The sequence below is a fragment of the Aquarana catesbeiana genome, linkage group LG01, assembly GCF_042186555.1.
Source record: "Aquarana catesbeiana isolate 2022-GZ linkage group LG01, ASM4218655v1, whole genome shotgun sequence".
NCBI classification, from domain to species: domain Eukaryota; kingdom Metazoa; phylum Chordata; class Amphibia; order Anura; family Ranidae; genus Aquarana; species Aquarana catesbeiana.
Genome location: NC_133324.1, coordinates 718,033,782 through 718,052,594, shown reverse-complemented (window position 1 = coordinate 718,052,594; position 18,813 = coordinate 718,033,782). Strand labels below are relative to the sequence as shown.

At 43.2% G+C, this 18,813-nt stretch overlaps 1 protein-coding gene across 4 annotated transcripts in view; it reads left to right on the top strand.

Annotated features, from left to right (window-relative positions):
• Positions 1-18,813, top strand: part of ELF2 (E74 like ETS transcription factor 2) — a 190,976-nt gene that overhangs the window by 59,306 nt on the left and 112,857 nt on the right. For 2 of the 4 annotated variants that reach the window (XM_073603885.1, XM_073603896.1), the window contains exon 2: positions 12,573-12,732. The exons of 1 other annotated variant lie outside the window; for it this stretch is intronic. In XM_073603885.1, coding sequence (XP_073459986.1) covers positions 12,658-12,732 — 75 coding nt within the window. In that variant the 5' untranslated portion in view covers positions 12,573-12,657. Of the gene's footprint in view, positions 1-12,118; positions 12,216-12,572; positions 12,733-18,813 lie in introns of all 4 variants that reach the window. One more of the 4 variants, XM_073603890.1, reaches the window with a different exon arrangement.

The window sequence follows — 18,813 nt, the reverse complement described above, 5'->3', positions numbered from 1 at the left end:
TAGAGTTTCCAGCAGACCAGATGGTTCCCGGAGTCTCTATCATTGTTCGGAGACCGGGCACGATGTTATGATGTCACGCCCGGCCTCTGCATTCAAACAAACGGCGCCACCTTGGCTGAGAAGCTGAGATTGTTTTTGTTTTTTTTTTTGTGATGTTTTACATTCCTTGTAATAGCAATAAAAGATGCATTGCGTTCTGAACATGGATTTTCTACTTCTCACTACACCTCCTCCCCCCCCCCCCCCCCTCCCTGCTCACTGATCCTGAGCTAAAACGCAGTGATTCCTTTGAACAGGAGATTTTTATCTCCCCAGTGAAACCTGAGCTTCAATTCGCACCGCACATGTGTGAAACCGTGCTTACTGGGTTTTTTTTTTTTTTAAACCATTTTTTCCCCCAAAAAAAACGCTTTTGAAAAATTTCTGCGCAAATACCGTGCGAGATAAAAAGTTGTTGCAAACGCCATTGTATTCTCTAGGGTCTCTGCTAAAAAAAAAAATATATAATGTTTGGGGGTTCTATGTAATTTTCTAGCAATGATGATTTTTACATGTAGGAGAGAAATGTCAGAATTGGCCTGGGTGGCAAGTATTTAAGGCTGGGTTCGCACTTAAGCATGAAGGCAGCAGGTGTTTAATGCGTCTCCATTCACCTTTTCGGATCCGATTTCAGTCCGAATTTTTGTCTGAATTTGGACCTGAAATGGACCAGAAGACGCACAGGACTCCTGTGTAATTCACACCGGAGCCGCTCCTGACATGCGAATTGGATGCGGAGAAAAACACATCCAATTCGCAATAGTGTGAACCCAGCCTAAATCAGCTAGAGATTTCTTAGCGGAGTTCCCACGTCTTTATACCCGCTAAAGTCCTTACAAGGGTGTCCTATATTGTGTTTGGGTTTCCATTTATTTAAAGTCATATAGAATGCAGCAGGAGCAATAACAATCACCCTGTTGCCTTGCATGTAGAGGTGAAGCCTTCATTTCAAAACGGGGTGCTTACCAATGGAGTTTCTCAAAGCTTTATAACATTGAAGGACGACCATGAGCACTAATTTCTTATAAAATATTTTCAGATATCTGCACTTTATATATAGTTACATTGATCCAGCTTCATCCAATCATGCAGTGGCGGCCCGTGTACTGTGGACGCAGGGGCGCCGCCCCCTATCCTTGCACCCAGCCCCTTTCAGGACGCTGGATGCATGGATTCCTATGGCGGGGGTGGTATTTTTTGAAGCATCTGATTAGAGCCAGAGGCTCTAACAGGCTTCAAAATAGGGTGGGCTTGTGACGCAGAGAGTGCGCCCTGCTCCCACCCAATTGTGTGACCATAGTGAATTAATTTTCTGCCAGAGCCGCAAAGCCCTGCGAGTGGGGGGGGGGGGGGGGTCAGTGGGCACAGTGGCTGCATTTGATGGGCACAGGTGGCTGCATTTAGTGGGCACAAGTGGCTGCATTTGATGGGCACAAGTGGCTGCATATACTGGGCAAGTGGTTGTATTTGGGCACAAGTGGCTGCATTTGATGGGCACAATGGCTGCATTTGATGGGCACAGTGAGGCTGCAATTAATAGGGGGGGGGGGTTTCAGTATTTTTCAGTTTGTTTGCGCCCCCCCAAAAATTTTGAGGACCAGCCGCCACTGGTCCAATGTAATTATGTTTATTACACTAGCTTCCAGGCCCCATGCTGAGCAGAATGGTTGATCCATTATGAACACAGGAGGTCTCTGAATGGAGTGATGGTATTATCCACATGATGCAAGCTGCAACGGGGGAAAGAAATCACATATTCACAGGTGCATTTTATGCTTAAAGTGGTTGTAAACCCACAATAAAAAAACAAAACCTACAAGACAAAGGCATAATGAGTTAGTATGCATAGCATACTAGCTCATTATGAAATACTCACCTTAGATCGAAGCCCCCGTAGCGGGCCCCATACACCGCTCCGGCTGGCGACATCGCTCCCGGAGTTACTTCCGGGTATCAGTTTAGATCAACAGATCCATAAGATTTCTTCCCTTGTAATATCCTTATTAACAGTGGGGGTGACTCGGCTACAGATAAGTTGGCTTTGCTAAAGATGATAGGCTAATGGGCAATGACATATAGCATTGACATGTTATGTAGCGTGTTATAGAACAGGGCTTGACAAATTTGCTTTGAATCTAGAAGCCAGTGTGTTCGCATGTTTGCCGATATGTAACGCAATCAACGTTTTCATGCGTAGGCATGTGTTTACATTTGTATGTGCGGGTGGGAGAATTTGCTTGGGTGTAACCTACATTTTTTACAACTAAAAAAAAAAAAATGTATTTTTTTTTTTTTTACTTAACCACTTCAATACAGGGCATTTTCACCCCCTTCCTGCCCAGGCCAATTTTCAGCTTTCAGCTCTGTCACACTTTGAATGACAATTGCACGGTCATATAGCATTGTACCTAAATTAAATTTTGATACATTTTTTTTCTCACAAATAGAGCTTTCTTTTGGTGGTATTTGACCATCTCTGCGTTTTTTTATTTTTTGCGCTATAAACAAAAAAAACGTGAATTTTGAAAAAAACACAATATTTATTACTTTTTGCTATAATAAATATCCCATTTTTTTTTTTTTTTTTTAAAAAACATTTTTTTTCTCAGTTTGGGCCGATATGTATTCTTCTACATATTTTTGGTAAAAAAAAAAATCGCAATAAGCGTCTATTGATTGGTTTGCGCAAAAGTTATAATGTCTACAAAATAGGGGATAGTTTTATGTCATTTTTATTAAAAACTTTTGTTTTTTTTTACTACCAATGGCGGTGATCTTTTTATCAAGACTGTGACATTGTGGCGGACAGATCAGACACTTTTGACACTATTTTGGAACCATTGACACTTATAAAGCGGCCAGTGCTATAAAAATGCATTGATTACTGTATAAATGTCACTGGCAAGGAAGGGGTAACACTAGGGGGCGCTGAAGGGGCTAAATGTGTGTCCTAGGGAGTGATTCTAACTGTGGGGAGAGGGGGCTGATGAGGGGAAGAGACCGATTGGTGTTCCTATATACAAGGAACATATGATCAGTTCTCTCCCCTGACAGGTGATGAGCAATCGTGGGTGCCCGGCGAACATCGCGGCCGTCCGGCACGCGCACCGGGTCCCCAGTGATGCGGCGAACACGCGCTCTGCATAATGCCGGGAAGACAGACGTCATATGACGTCCGCCCGGAGGGAGAAAGGGTTCCTGCTGCTGTCATTTTACAATACGGCGGTAGGCAAGTGGTTAAAAGTCCCATATGTGATGATTTTTTTGATGACAGGGTCTCCTTAATGAGACATTATTTTCCAGTGCATGTCAGGAAGATGTTTTGGCTTTAATTCTTGATTTCACTAACGTGTCCCCTCTCTAATTTTGATTTGCTGCTTGCTTTAAAGTGGTTCTAAAGTCAAGACATTTTTTTACCTTAATGCATTCACCCCCACCAAACATTTGCCTGAATCCTCTCTTGATCCAGTGCTGTGCCCATCTGCAGCAGCGCTGCTCTTTCTGGTCATCTTTTCATAGGACTCACTGAGAGCATCGGGAACCATTGGTTTCTGCTGCTGTCAGTCAAATCCTGTGAGGAGGGAGTGGGGGGTGTGGCTGAGGCACGCTGTGTGTGTCTATGAACACACACAGCCGAGCATGCAAGCACGAGTGCATCCTCAGCCCACAGAGGGACCCCATAAAATAGGTAAGCGATCACTCTGTGCAATACCACTGCACAGAGCAGGCAATTATATATATTTTTTTAGGGGGAAAAAAAGAGCATTAAGAACCACTTGCCGACCAGCCAACGTCATTATACTGCGGCAGGTTGGCTCGTTTCCACAAATTGCCGTAGGTTTATGTCGGCTCTTTTAAGAGCTATAGCAGGCGTGCGCATGCCTGCTGCACAGTGGGGGAGCCAATGTGCGTGGCCAGCTCCCGCAATGTCTGCCGGACACCTGCCATCGCGCCACAGAGAGCCAGAACGGGGATCCTTCAATGTAAATAAACAGATCCCCATTCTGACAGGGGAGGAGAGGTCTGCTGTTCAGTGGCGACCCGAGCACTGTGGGCGCACGGGCTTCGCCCCCCCATCCATGCACCCAGCCCCTTTCAGGACGCCAGACATATGGATTCCTATGGCGGGGTGGGAGGGGGGTGGTATTTTTTGAAGCACCTGATTAGAGCCAGAGGCTCTAATAGGCTTCAAAATAGGGTGGGCTTGGGGCACAGAGAGTGCTGCCAGAGCTGCAAACCCTGCGAGGGGGGGGTCTGTGGGCACAAGTGGCTGCATATGATGGGCACAAGTGGCTGCATATGATGGGCACAAGTGGCTGCGTTTGATGGGCACAGGTGGCTGCATTTGGGCACAAGTGGCTGCGTTTGATGGGCACAGTGAGGCTGCAATTGATGGGGGGGTTTCAGTATTTTTCAGTTTGTTTGCGCCCCTCCAAAATTTTGAGCACCAGCTGCCACTGCTGCTGTTCCTAGTGATCAGGAACAGTGATCTCTCTCCTCCTCCAGTCAGTACGTTCCTCCCACAGTTAGAAACCCCTCCCAGGGAACACATTTAACCCCTTGATCACCACTAGTGTTAACCCCTTCCCTGCCAGTGTCATACAGTAATCAGTGCATTTTTATAGCACCGATCGCTGTATAAATATCAGTGGTGCCAAAAAAGTGTCCGATTTGTCCGCCGCAATGTCAGTCCCACTAAAACTTGCTGATCACCCCCATTATTAGTAAAAAAATAATAATAAAAATGCCATAAATCTATTCCCTATTTTGTAGACGCTATAACTTTTTGTGCAAACCTATCAATATATATTTTTTTTTCACCAAAAATATGTAGAATACATATTGGTCTAAACTGATGAAGCAATTTGTATTTTTTAAGTTTTTTGTTTTGGATATTTATTATAGCAAAAAGTAATTGTCGATCATTTTTTGTTTATAGCACAAAAAATAAAAACCTCAGAGGTGATCAAATACCACCAAAAGAAAGCTCTATTTGTGGGAAAAAAAAGGACTTCAATTTTGTTTGGGTACATCGTTGCATGACTGCTCAATTGTCAGTTAAAGTGACGCAGTGCTGTATCACAAAAAAATGCTCTGGTCATTAAGGCTCGATTCACACCTATGCATGTTGCTTTTGAGCGTTTTTGGAGGTTTTTTTTTCATGCTTGCCGCGTTTTTGAGCCGCGTTTTTGCCGCGTTTTAGCGACGTTTTTGCCGCGTTTTTGCCGCGATTTGCGTTTTGCGTTTTTTTTTTTTTTTTCATTTTTTTTTACAGTCTTAAAAAAAAATTACAAAAAAAAAAAAAAAAAAAAAAAAACGGCAAAAACGCACCAAAAACGCATCAAAAACGCTGCAAAAAAGGTGCACTTGCGTTTTTGATGCTTGTCCATTGAAAACCATTACATGCAAAACGCTGCATTTTGCATGAGAAAAAGTCCCCGACCCTTTCCAAAAACGCGGAGATACAAAAAAGCATTGATGTGAACATGTTCCATAGGAACCCATGTTAAAAAATTCCCGTGCATTTCTGCAAAATGCAAAATGCATCAAAAAACGCGCTAGTGTGAATGGGGCCTTAGGGGGAAAATCTTCCAGTCCTTAAGTGGTTAACGAAGAAGGAATAGTATAACTTTATACACTTGTTTTGGGCCAGTTTGGCTTGAAGAAATGATGCAGATGCTTACTTCAGTGTGGCCGATGGTAAATTTTGTAATTTACTATGCTACATACTGGAAGTGATGTTCTCTTCCAGTGGATGGACCAGTGATGGTCCCCAAAACCCCGAGCTTTGCTTTCTGTAGCATTTCTGCCACTCAGGAGAAGCCTTGTATTTTTTCAGTGACTACAATGCTCCCTCTGATTGGCCAAGGTGGGGAGGGAGGTAGATGACATTGCAATCTCTGCTGAGTGGCGGTGGTGCTGGAGCAAGGGACTCTATTTAGTACACCAAGGGGAAGTCACCAACAACAGCCTGTCTTCATCAGTAAATTACAGATTCACGGTCACACGGAAATGACATGCATAATTCCTTTGAGCCAAGCTGGCCCAAACTAAGTTTATAACGTAATCCTATTCCTATAGTTCGTCTTTAATCTATGGCCCCTGGCCCCTTAGTATTGATGCCTGTCTGACACAGCCAGCCAAATAGCATTTTCAGAAGGAGGCTATTAATGGCAGCCCCGATATTTATTTTATAACCTCTTATAACAGTAGTATTTTAACCACTTCAACCCCCTGGGGCATACCTGTATGTCCTCGGGTTAAAGTGGCTATACTATGATGATGCCTGCACCTACAGGCATTGTCCCAGTATCAAAATGTTCAGCACACGCCTTGCACTTTCATGTAGACATGATCCAAGGGGATATACAGTCGCTCATTCACTTTTACAGGGTGCGACAGGGGGCATGTGTGATCAGGGAGCCCGGTACAACTGAAGCTTGGATCCCCGGGACACTCACAGGGGAGGAATGTACATCCCCTCTGTGATATTAGACAGCGGAGATGTACATTCCTCCCCGTGAGTGTCCCGGGGATCCAAGCTTCAGCTTCAGTTCCCTCGGATGAAACAGCTGTGGTAATTACTAAGGTGGTGAAACTGATCATATCACCTGTGCAAAATAATGGAAAGCCTGAAAACATGACCTGCTGGGGTGCCTTCAGGACTGGAGTTGAGAAACACTGATGCAGGAAAGCAGAAGACAAAGATTTTGTCACTTTTGGTTTCAGTTTGATGTTTACAAGCTGTTACCGGTTTGATCAGATGCTTTCAGGACAGAGGAGAGATCTGGGATCTAATAGACTCGGATCTCTCCATAAAGAGGATTATTGCTATCACAAGGGATGTTGTTAATTCCTTGTGATGGCAATAAAGTTGATTAAAAAAGCAGTGTAATTTTTTTTTTTTTAAATAAAACAATAATATAATTTTTTTTTTTTTAAAGCACTCCTGTTCCCCCATGCTAATACACGAATGTAAATGCATACATAAGTCTTGCACACATATGTAAATGGGGTCAAATATATGGACAGAGACCAGCATCAAAATCTACAAAAAGTATGGCGAGAAAATGTAGGTGATATGGGACTTTATGGGTGCATTACAACGCAGAAATCAAAGTGTATGTAAAAGTATATACAAAATGTATTATTGAACAATATCATAAAACCGATGCATACAATATAGTCATAGCCATAGGTGTGCGCAAACATCCTATTATTGACAATGATTTACTGTAATCACATTCGTATTTTCATCACGTTCATGTTTTCTACATGTTTCACCATATGACTTCCTCAGGAAAGAGCGTGAAGATTAGTTTATTAAATATGAAGACCTATAATTAATAGACTTTAGATGTGCACAAAGAAACAAAAAATGAGTACACCAAGAATTAACAAATCATATATTGTTTATATACATGTGGCTGCAGTTCTACACATGGCAAGTAACACCTATAAAAATTAGGGAGGGGTGTAAAGCGTTATGGTAAAGAGCAGTTCCAAAGATGACCTGCCGATATAAACATACAATAATCACATCAGATTAACCACTTGAGGTCCGGGCCATAGCCGAATGACGGCTACAGCGCGGACCTCAATCTCCGGGAGGACGTCATATGACGTCCTCCCCTATGCACGCGCACCGCGCGCACCCTGCAGGGCGCGCGGTCTGCGCGCTGTGATCACCGAGTCACGGAGACTCGGATGATCACAGATCCGAGTAAGGGGCCGGTCCTGGCCCCTTACCATGTGATCAGCTGTCAGCCAATGACAGCTGGTCACATGATGTAAACAAAAGCTCAGTGATCGGTTTCGTTTTCTCCTCACGCTGACAGCGTGAGGAGGAAAAAAAAGCCGATCACCGGCTCATGTCAAAGGGACATCGGTCCCGAAGAGGAAGGAGGCACAGATGCCTCATCTGTGCCTCCAAGTGCCATCTGCCAGTGCCCACAAGTGCCACCTATTAAAGCCCACAAGTGCCACCTATTAAAGCCCACAAGTGCCACCTATTAAAGCCCACAAGTGCCACCTATCAATGCCCACAAGTGCCACCTATTAGTGCCACCTAGCAGTGCTGCCATCAGTCAGTGCCCAATCAGTGCCCAACACTGCCACCCATCAGTGCCCATAACCGCCACCCATCAGTGCCCATCACTGCCACCTATCGGTGCCCATCAGTGCCGCCCCATCAGCGTACATCAACGAAGGAGAAAAATTAACTGTTTGCAAAAATTGATAACAAAATATAAAAAAAAATATAATTTTTTTTCAAAAATTCTGTCTTTTAAAATTTTTTTAACAAAAAATAAAAACCGTAGAGGTGATCAAATACCATCAAAAGAAAGCTCTATTTGTGGGAAAAAAATGATAAAAATTTCATTTGGGTACCGTGTTGTATGACCGCGCAATTGTCATTCAAAGTGCGACAGCGCTGAAAGCTGAAAATTGGTCTGGACAGGAGGGGGGTTTAAGTGCCCAGTAAGCAAGTGGTTAAACTGGATAGGAGTGAGAGATGAGAATTCATGGCAGGCTTAAAAATATATGCTCAACCAGGGATTTTTTTCTCAAACAATAGGTGCTGGAACTTAACCACGGCCCCACAAAACCCCTCCCCCTACACACACCCTCCAAATCATATCAAATATAGTGGGTGTGTTCAGTCAAATTTCACAAAAACAGTAGGAGGGTCTTAAAGGGGCATTAAATACCAGGATTGTATTACATACAGAATGCAGAGCTGTCACTTGTAAACACAGAAACCAGACTTCTGTGTTTACAAGTGATTGTGGTGACCAGGCACCAAAGGGTCTGAGCCAGAGGTGGTGGAACTGAGTTCCACCAAGTTCCCCCTGAAAAAAAGCCCTGTGCTCAACTCAGTCAAACCCGACTTCTCTTCAAGAGTGATAAATACTGGGAGCCTTGATTGCTGATAGATGACACCAAATGCTTAGCAGTTTGGATGACCATTAATGAATCTAAGGGTACATAAAAGTATAAGGAGGGACCCTTTTCATACAACATTCACAGTGTTATAAATCCCGTTAGAGATTGAAATCAAGCACCTTAATAAACTTGCCTCAGTTTTAAGTCAATGAAGCCCACCCATGGGTCAATCTATACTCCAACCGGCAAAAGAAAGAAAGACAAAAGAAAAGCCCCTCACTGCAGACGATGTTTACACCTATTAGGGATAAACAAAGTGAGGGTATTGCACTGCTATTGCTTGCTATGTCAAATAAAGGTATCTCCTCAAACACTTGTCTAGGCCAAAAAGGACCTGTTGTCCTATCAGGATCAGCGCAAGGCTCCCAACAAAATCGCTACAGCCACGCGGGTCCTTAAATACCCCTCCCGTTGCGTAAAAGCACTGCGCATTGCATCGTGCCGTGATGGCACACCGTGGATGCAAAAAAGGGGAGGGGCTGCGTGACATGAAATCCAAAGGCCGTGCCGTATGCTCTGGACACGGACGCCACCGCCGCACATCACGGAACCAAAAGGCCATGCCACAGGGGCACCTCAGAGCGGGTGTGCACAGGGGAACCCCAATGATAATTGGGGCGATCCCATGAACGCTTTCAGGCGTCCGTATGGGGACCCAAAGCAGAAGGGCAAAAGGCAGTGCCGAAGCAAAACTCAAATGGGTAGCGCCCCCTAGTGAAAAAAATAATAATAAAAATTCAAAAATAAAAAGGGTCTCGACAAATGCAGCCATGCACAATTACATAAGGTCAGATAAAACATAAACACATTCAATTTACAAGGGTATAAGAACCCATGACAACAATTAAAGAAAAAAAACATACAATCCAAGGAATATATTGTATTTACCTCTGCACAGAATAAACAAAAATTATAGTCAACACAGTAGCAGCTATGAGGACCGGATACCGGCAAACACATCTCAGGATATTGCCGGATCTAAAGAAGAACAACAGGGGACACGGACAAAGAGCGACACCAAGCATCAGAGTCCAATAGAGTGGAAAACCACAAATTACCAGAAACCTTTACAGGAATGGTTTGTAACTAATTCTCTCATTCAAGCTAGGGTATCGGGTCGCTTGTAACAAATAAATCCGCCTGGTTTCTAATTGTAGAAGTTGCCCATCAAAGTCACCCCCACGTTCGTGATGGGGGCTGTGTTCAAGACTAAAGAAAGCAATAGAGTTGAGATCAAAGTTATGATGTAATCCTACATGCCTACTAATGGGCGTTTACATTTGGAAATTATTGAAACATGGTCCCTAATCCTGCAAAAGAGGGGACGCTTCGTCTTTCCTATATAAAATGCTCCACAGGAGCATGTCATTATGTATACAGCTCCAATTGATTGGCAAGTGGTTCTGTATCTCGGGGTCCACATTGTGTTATTGGGAAGGATGACACTATTCCCTTTCAAAATAAAGGGACAAAAGTTGCATTTTCCACATGGGTATGTGCCCGGTGTCCTGGTCTTACCGATATCACTGGTTTTGTGGTGGCTGGTCACTAATGTATCTCGCAGGGATCTTGATCTTTTATAAGTGATTTTGGGATAAGGTTGAATAAATTTAAAAAATACTCAGTCAATGAGGTAGGAGCATAATTTTTATAGGTGTTACTTGCCATGTGTAAAACTGCAGCCATATGTGTATAAACAATATATGATTTGTTAATTCTTGGTGTGCTAAGTTTCTGTTTTTTGTTTCTTTGTGCACATTTAAAGTTGATTGATTTATAGGTCTTCATATTTAATAAACAAATCTTCACATTCTTTCCTGAGGAAGCCATATGGCGAAACATGTAGAAAACGCGATGAAAATACGCATGTGATCACAGTAAATCATTGTCAACAATAGGATGTTTGCGCACACCTATGGCTATGACTATATTGAATGCATCGGTTTTATGATATTGTTCATTTAATAATACATTTTGTATATATTTTTACATACACTCTTGAGTGATTTCTGCATTGTAATGCACCCATAAAGTCCCATATCTCCTATATGTAAATGGGGTTTGCACCACATATGTGAGAGCGAGAGCAATAATTTTAGCACCGGACCTCCTGTGTAACTCTAAAGTGGTAACCTGTAAAGGCTTTTAAAGCTTCACCTATGGATATTAAAAATGTACGTAGTTTGTCTCCGTTCCACAGGCGTACACAATTTTAAAGCATGTCATGTTTGGTGTCTATTTACTTGGTGTAACATCTTTAGAATTTTACCAAAACTTGGGTATTCTATTATGTTTATGTGCACTAAAATTCATTAATGTGTATTTTTTACTAAAAATTTGCATTTTGAAAATGGCTGTGCAAATATGCGACATAAATCGCAACGACCAGCATTTTCTTCTCCAGTATCTCTGCTTTCAAAAATATATATAATGGTTGGGGGGTTCTATGTAGTTTTCTATAAAAAAAAAATGTACATTTATGTGAGAAATGTCAGAATTGGCCTGGGGGTAAGGTGGTTAAAGTGGATTTCCAACATTAACTTATCCAGTGTTTAAAAATATCCCCTTTCCCCTCCTAACACCTATGCTAGCCAACATGTGTAAAAAAAGATGCATGTGCTTACCTATTTTTAGCCCGGTCATGTGATCCCCTGTGTCAGCCAGCAGGGGCTGCAGGGGAGAGAGGCGAGTGCTTGACAGCGGCGGTAAAGCTTGGAGCAGTGATGTCTAAACAACTCAAAACAATCTCCTGCACTCAGGGACCTAGTCCATATGTACGTGGTGTAGCCAACCCTTTGGGCAAAATGTGGAAAGTCTAAGGTCTTGCTGCCCTCCTCAGAACAATGGGTGTCCTTGGAGCTGAAACATATAGAAAGACATGGAGGGCGCACCGACCTTGTGCATTACCATAGAATAAAATGTATTTAAATAATAAAAACAAGAATCATACTCACAGATAAACGTTTAAAAGAGGCTTAGTATTGCTCAAAGAATTTGGAGCTGTGTCTTCTGGACCCCTACGACCTGGACCGGGTGTGTAGGAGGAACCAGATGGTATCGCAAGCGGTTTATGCATTACGAGGGAGTACCCTCTCCTCAGGGTCTTAGCGGTAACCTATGATGTCTCCCATAGGCTCCTATGGCCCATCCGTTGTCGGCGCTCCCGCCTCTCTCCTGCAGCCACTGCTGACTGACACAGGTTGCCGGATCCTGGAGCAGGCTGAAAATAGGTAAGTACATGCATCTTTTTTTACACAAGTTAGCCAGAATAGGTGTTTGATGTGGGAGCATTTTTAGGACTAGATAGTTTAATGCTGGAATTCCACTTTAAGGGTTCATTTACATGAGCATTACTAGCCCAGGCCTGTGCTCTCGGTCTACAAAATGTATTAAAGCCGTATTTTTATGGTAAATAAATGATCTATTAAAACAACTACTCTTCAGTAACTCTGTATAGGATTACAGAAAGTTTGGTCTGGCACTTTGATTTGTGTTACTTCTTTTCTGTGTACAGTAGCCAGTCTATATTTCTTTTTATTATTTCTGCATAAGTAGTACATTCGAAATACCCTTCTTTTCCCTTCCAGGCTTAGTGTGAAGACCAAGAGTGGTGGTTTCAGTAGCCAGCCCATTGTGTAGTCTTAGCTTACAGCTAGACTTGTGGGATGCAACATGACCTCGGCTGTGGTGGATAGTGGTGGCTCAGTGGGAAACTTTGCCAGCAATGGGGTTGAGAATCCAGAACAGGTGAGAAAACTATGTAAAGTGAATGAGTCATTAGCTACCACTGTATGCTCATGCTGTAATGTATTTTTAAAGAGCTCAGAACATCCGTACACTTTTTCAGTGATTGCACATCATGTTTACTTTGAAGCTACTGGATATATCTATTTGCATCAAAGTCTACATATAAGATAGTTTCCTTACTATACAGGAGTTCAGTTTTTGTCTAATCATTACTCAGTGTAATTAAAACCTTGTCTTTTGCAAGTTCTTCAACATATGCATACCAGCAGAAATAAAAATCTTTTGTTTCTCCTAGTTACTCGGCTCACACTCACTAGTGGTTAAATCTAGTTAAAATCAAATGCATGTTTTGGTCTAGAGGATACGTCACTTTCAGTATCCCTTGATCCTCCAGCGGCCGATGCTTTCCTCTTTTGCATTTGGTGGGCTGACCCTCTGCATCCTCACTTATGCCGTGTACACACGGTCGGACTTTTCATCTACAAAAGTCCAACGGACGCTGACGGACTAAAGCTGGCTGGTAATCCGATCGTGTGTGGGCTTCTCCGGACTTTCAACTGACTTTTTCAGCCTCAAATCCGACGGACTTTAGATTTGAAACATGCTTCAAATCTTTCCGACGGACTCGAGTCCGGTCGAAAAATCCGCTCGTCTGTATGCTAGTCTGACGGACAAAAACCCACGCTAGGGCAGCTATTGGCTACTGGCTATCAACTTCCTTATTTTAGTCCGGTGTACGTCATCACGTAAGAATTCGACTGACTTTTGTGTGATCGTGTGTAGGCAAGTCTGTTCGTTAGAAAGTCCGCCGCAAGTCCGTCGAAAGTCCGTCGAAAGTCTGTCGGACAGGCTGTCGGACTTTTGTAGCTGAAAAGTCCGACCGTGTGTACGCGGCATTACATTGCAGAACTGTTTGTCCTGCATAGTACATGATGACATCAGAATGCCTGCCATCAACGGAGCAGAGAAGGGAAATGGCTTTGACCCCTAAATAAAAATGGACATTTAACCCTTTCAATGCAGTGAGAGCCCCATTGCAAATGTAACTTTTGATTCTACCCAGTGATCAGCTTTAATTTTCAGGCGTGACTTTTATTAATTCTATTGAACAATCTAAGGATTCCAAGTTTGGGAGGTCTTGTTGGATAGATATCCATGGTAGTGTTCAGGAAGGGAGGGTTTTTAGGCAGAATAATTGATACAGATAGGTTCTTGGAGTCCAGTTAATGGCTGCATATATATATATCAATCACATTCAACCTACAATGCCTTGAAAAAGTATTCATACCTCTTGAAATTTTCCACATTTTGTCATGTTACAACCAAAAGCGTACAGTGGGGACGGAAAGTATTCAGACCCCCTTAAATTTTTCACTCTGTTATATTGCAGCCATTTGCTAAAATCATTTAAGTTCATTTTTTTCCTCATTAATGTACACACAGCACACCATATTGACAGAAAAACACAGAATTGTTGACATTTTTGCAGATTCTTTAAAAAAGAAAAACTGAAATATCACATGGTCACAATATCATAAGTTTTTAGACCCTTTGCTGTGAAACTCATATATTTAACTCAGGTGCTGTCCATGTCTTCTGATCATCCTTGAGATGGTTCTACACCTTCATTTGAGTCCAGCTGTGTTTGATTATACTGATTGGACTTGATTAGGAAAGCCACACCTACCTGTCTATATAAGACCTTACAGCTCACAGTGCATATCAGAGCAAATGAGAATCATGAGGTCAAAGGAACTGTCTGAAGAGCTTAGAGACAGAATTGTGGCAAGGCACAGATCTGGCCAAGGTTACAAAAACATTTCTGCTGCACTTAAGGTTCCTAAGAGCACAGTGGCCTCCATAATCCTTAAATGGAAGACGTTTGTGATTACCAGAACCCTTCCTAGAGCTGGCCGTCCGGCCAAACTGAGCTATCGGGGGAGACAAGCCTTGGTGAGAGAGGTAAAGAAGAACCCAAAGATCACTGTGGCTGAGCTCCAGAGATGCAGTCGGGAGATGGGAGAAAGTTGTAGAAAGTCAACCATCATTGCAGCCCTCCACAAGTCGGGGCTTTATGGCGAGTGGCCCGACGGAAGCCTCTCCTCAGTGCAAGACACATGAAAGCCCAAAAAAAGAGCACAAGGAGAGAGGCACCTCTGGGTGTAGAAGTTTAAAATACAGTTTTATTAAAACACATGTACAGGCAACTCACAAGTGTGAAGTCATCAAAGGCATGTAGTGACAGTATCGATCGTGGAGATAAAATGTCAGATCGGTCATAAGTGTCCTCCTGCTTGCCGCGCGTGAGGCTGTATATGCTCCGGACACGGCTAGATGTTGAAGCAGGCCACGGTGGAGACTAACTCAAAGCGAGGCCTTGGAACGCAGATGGATGGCAGGCGAGGGGGAATTAACGTCACTGGTAAGCGACGCGTTTCCCCTGCGTACGGGCTGCAATGACGTGGCAGCCGCGCTCCTTCATCAATATAACATTCCTGAGATCTTCAGGATACAGAAACACTGGGAACAAGTAAAATTATACAAAAGAATGGTAAATAGAAGAGAATAAAATTGTATATATAAAAAATGAGAATAAAGGATGTGTAAGGTTCTTCTTTGTGTATCTGAAAGAATTATTTCATGGTCACAAAGTTGTATACAAATATATTTTAAAAGGGTAAAAATCAAATATCATGGGAATATTGGTATTTTGGTATAGTGCTCTATGTGTACAAAAAGTACAATGAAAATTTGAAATAATAAAATAAATGGTTATAATGAAAAAACTGAGAACCGGTAATTATGTTGTAGGATGATCAATAAATGAAATAGAATATCTTTTACGGCTAAATATGTAGAGTATCAAAATGTGTGGGTTGTGCGAGGCTATGTGGTGTACATACCTCCAACAACCTGCCACCCCCATAAACGAAGGGGATCATAAAAAAGGAAAAAAGAAAGAAAAACCAACTTGCAGACATAAATGTGGATGATGTAAGTAAAATCAGACAAAAACTGAAGGGGGAGAGAGGCTGTTTGAAAAGACAAAGCACAATTTGTTTAGAGAATGGTGGCGATCTCAATGCTCTCATTGATACCTCCTGGCGAGAGTACGTCTAGGGTATAGATCCAATAGGTGTCACGGGCACAGAGCTTCTTGAATCTCCCGGCCGCAGGTAGGGACTTAGGGATCTGTTCTATGACCCAAACCCTAAGCCCCACTGTGGAACTTAGGTGGGCCATAGCGAAATGTCTAGGGACACTGTGGGAGTCAGTGCTACCCTCAATAAGTCTTCTGTGTTCGCTGAACCTTTGTCTCAAGGTCCTTATTGTCCGGCCTACATAGATCAGGCCACACCGACAACTAAGGCCATAGACGACAAAGTCAGGCGAACAATTGAAAAACTCTTTCAGCATGTATGGCTTCCCCTTGGTCATAAAAAATTTCTGTCCATATTGGACAAATTTGCAAGTCTTACATAAGGCCTTTCGGCATTGGAACATGCCTGTCAGAGGAATCAATATGGGTACGGATGGTGAGACTGAGATGGGTTTGAATTTGCTAGGGGCAATTTTTTGTTTCAGATTTGGAGCCCTGTGGTAAGTGACTGTAGGACGGGCAGCTAGTAGCATTTTAAGATGAGGATCTTGCTGTAACATGCCCCAATATTTGCATAGTATCCTATAGTATCTCCATACTTTTGTGTTTATTGTGAAAGGTGGTAACGAACCTGCTAGAACCATCCTGCGTAGGTTGGTTTGTTGTTGTGGGTTTCCCATGAAGGTAATGTTGATAAGCTTCTTCGACCAGGGGTTCTGGATACTTTTTGTCAAGAAACTTGCTTTTTAGGGTTGTGCTGAGTTCGACTTTTGTACAATTTTGTCGGAGACAACAAAATTGTCCTTTGGGAATATTAGAGATCCACTTGGGGAAGTGGCAACTCTCAAAGTGTAGGTAGGAATTTCTTGCCGTAGGCTTTGTGTAGTTTTTAGAGGTGATTGATCATCATGTCCTAGTTCCAAATCCAAAAACGCTATGCTATCTGGGGCAGTGACTGATGTAAATGATAACCCATAGGGGTTATTGTTACAGCGCTGGACAAAGGGGGTAATGACACATGAAAGCCCGCATGGAGTTTGCTAAAATAACACCTGAAGGAAGATGTTGAGAAATAAGATTCTCTGGTCTGATGAGACCAAGATAGAACTTTTTGGCCTTAATTCTAAGCGGTATATGTGGAGAAAAACAGGCACTGCTCATCACCTGTCCAATACAGTCCCAACAGTGAAGCATGGTGGTGGCAGCATCATGCTGTGGGGGTGTTTTTCAGCTGCAGGGACAGGACGACTGGTTGCAATCGAGGGAAAGATGAATGCGGCCAAGTACAGGGATATCCTGGACGAAAACCTTCTCCAGAGTGCTCAGGACCTCAGACTGGGCCGAAGGTTTACCTTCCAACAAGACAATGACCCAAAGCACACAGCTAAAATAACGAAGGAGTGGCTTCACAAAAACTCTATGACTGTTCTTGAATGGCCCAGCCAGAGCCCTGACTTAAACCCAATTGAGCATCTCTGGAGAGACCTAAAAATGGCTATCCACCAACGTTTACCATCCAACCTGACAGAACTGGAGAGGATCTACAAGGAGGAATGGCAGAGGATCCCCAAATCCAGGTGTGAAAAACTTGTTGCATCTTTCCCAAAAAGGCTCATGGCTGTATTAGCTGCAGTACTTTTTGGTAGTACGGCCATAAAGTTTTACTGGCAGAGGTGCTATTGCAGGTCCAGGATTGTGAGTTTCCTCGAGGATCCCCGGCTCCTGAAGGTTTAACGGAACCCCACCGTGAAGGGTGAAGATTGGGTCTGTTGGTTTACCACAGAAAACCCTGCGGCGGGAAAGGTAAGTGGAGTTTTCTAAGAAATTTTAAAACATTTTCTTATGTCTCCTTTAAATCAGTAAATGTTGCTATGCCTATGTGTCACCACTGGGGGCTGTATTGAGCACTTACGTCTCATGCTTCTCAGAGAGCTCACGTTTGTCCAGGAAACAGCAAATTTCTCTTCCTCCGGTGCAGCAAGACCTCCGGTAAGTCTGGGGGGTTCCCTCGCCCCACCGGACACCCCCCCTGTGCCGTTTTTTTTTTCCCCTTTTCTCGGGGAAAGGGCGCCAAAGGTTTAAAAAAAATAAAAAATGGCATGCCGCTTGGTGGCTTCCAGGCCCCCCTCCGCCATTCCTCCTGGTGGATCCTATAGCATCTGGGGCCCGCGCTCATGCGGGAAAAACAATTTTTTGGAAAAAAAAAGGGGGGGGGGGGGAAAGGGCCATTCCTTTGACACATTTTACTACTGCATCAAGCTGAGCATTAATAGCAGTGACAGAGCTGAACTATTTCTCAAGCAGTGGATGCATTCCTTCTGGTAGTACCTCTGCTTTGTGCATCGGGCTATGGCAGACTTATTTAGTCACACAGAAGCCTAGATCCATCCCAGTAAGATGGCATCCTCCCCTGAGAGTAATATGGCTGGTCACTGTGAACCGTCAGGAGGGGCAAGTGTTGCAGCTGCTCTTAAACACTGCAGCCCCTATGTATATTACTAAGTAGGTTTTTTCTTCAACCATTTTAAGCTTGAAGTAAAAGTTTAATGCTTTAATCGCATCCCAGAGTGGGACTAAGCGCAACAGGTCCCCGTCCATTGCACAGGACCCTCATACTGGGGAACAAGGAGCAAGGGATGGTGAATTTCTCTCTAGGACCAGGAAACGACTGATGTCTCCTTTTCCAAAGAACCTGATGCGAAGTATCAAGCTCGCAGGAAAGGTTGTTTACAGTCGCTCACTGGATTGGTCCACTCCACATGTTTACTGCCAGTAACGCAGTCAGTCGATGAGCCCACTTCTGCTTGGGTTCACTTATGTATTCTGGGTGAGAGCACCCATATAAACAGTTTTTTTTTCCTCTGAAAAAGTATTCAATACTTTGTTCTATGGAGGAAGGGTTTTATGGGGAGTTCCAGCAATTAACGCTGCTATATCCTCTGTAAACAAAAACAAAAACCTGACTTGTCCGGTAGACAATG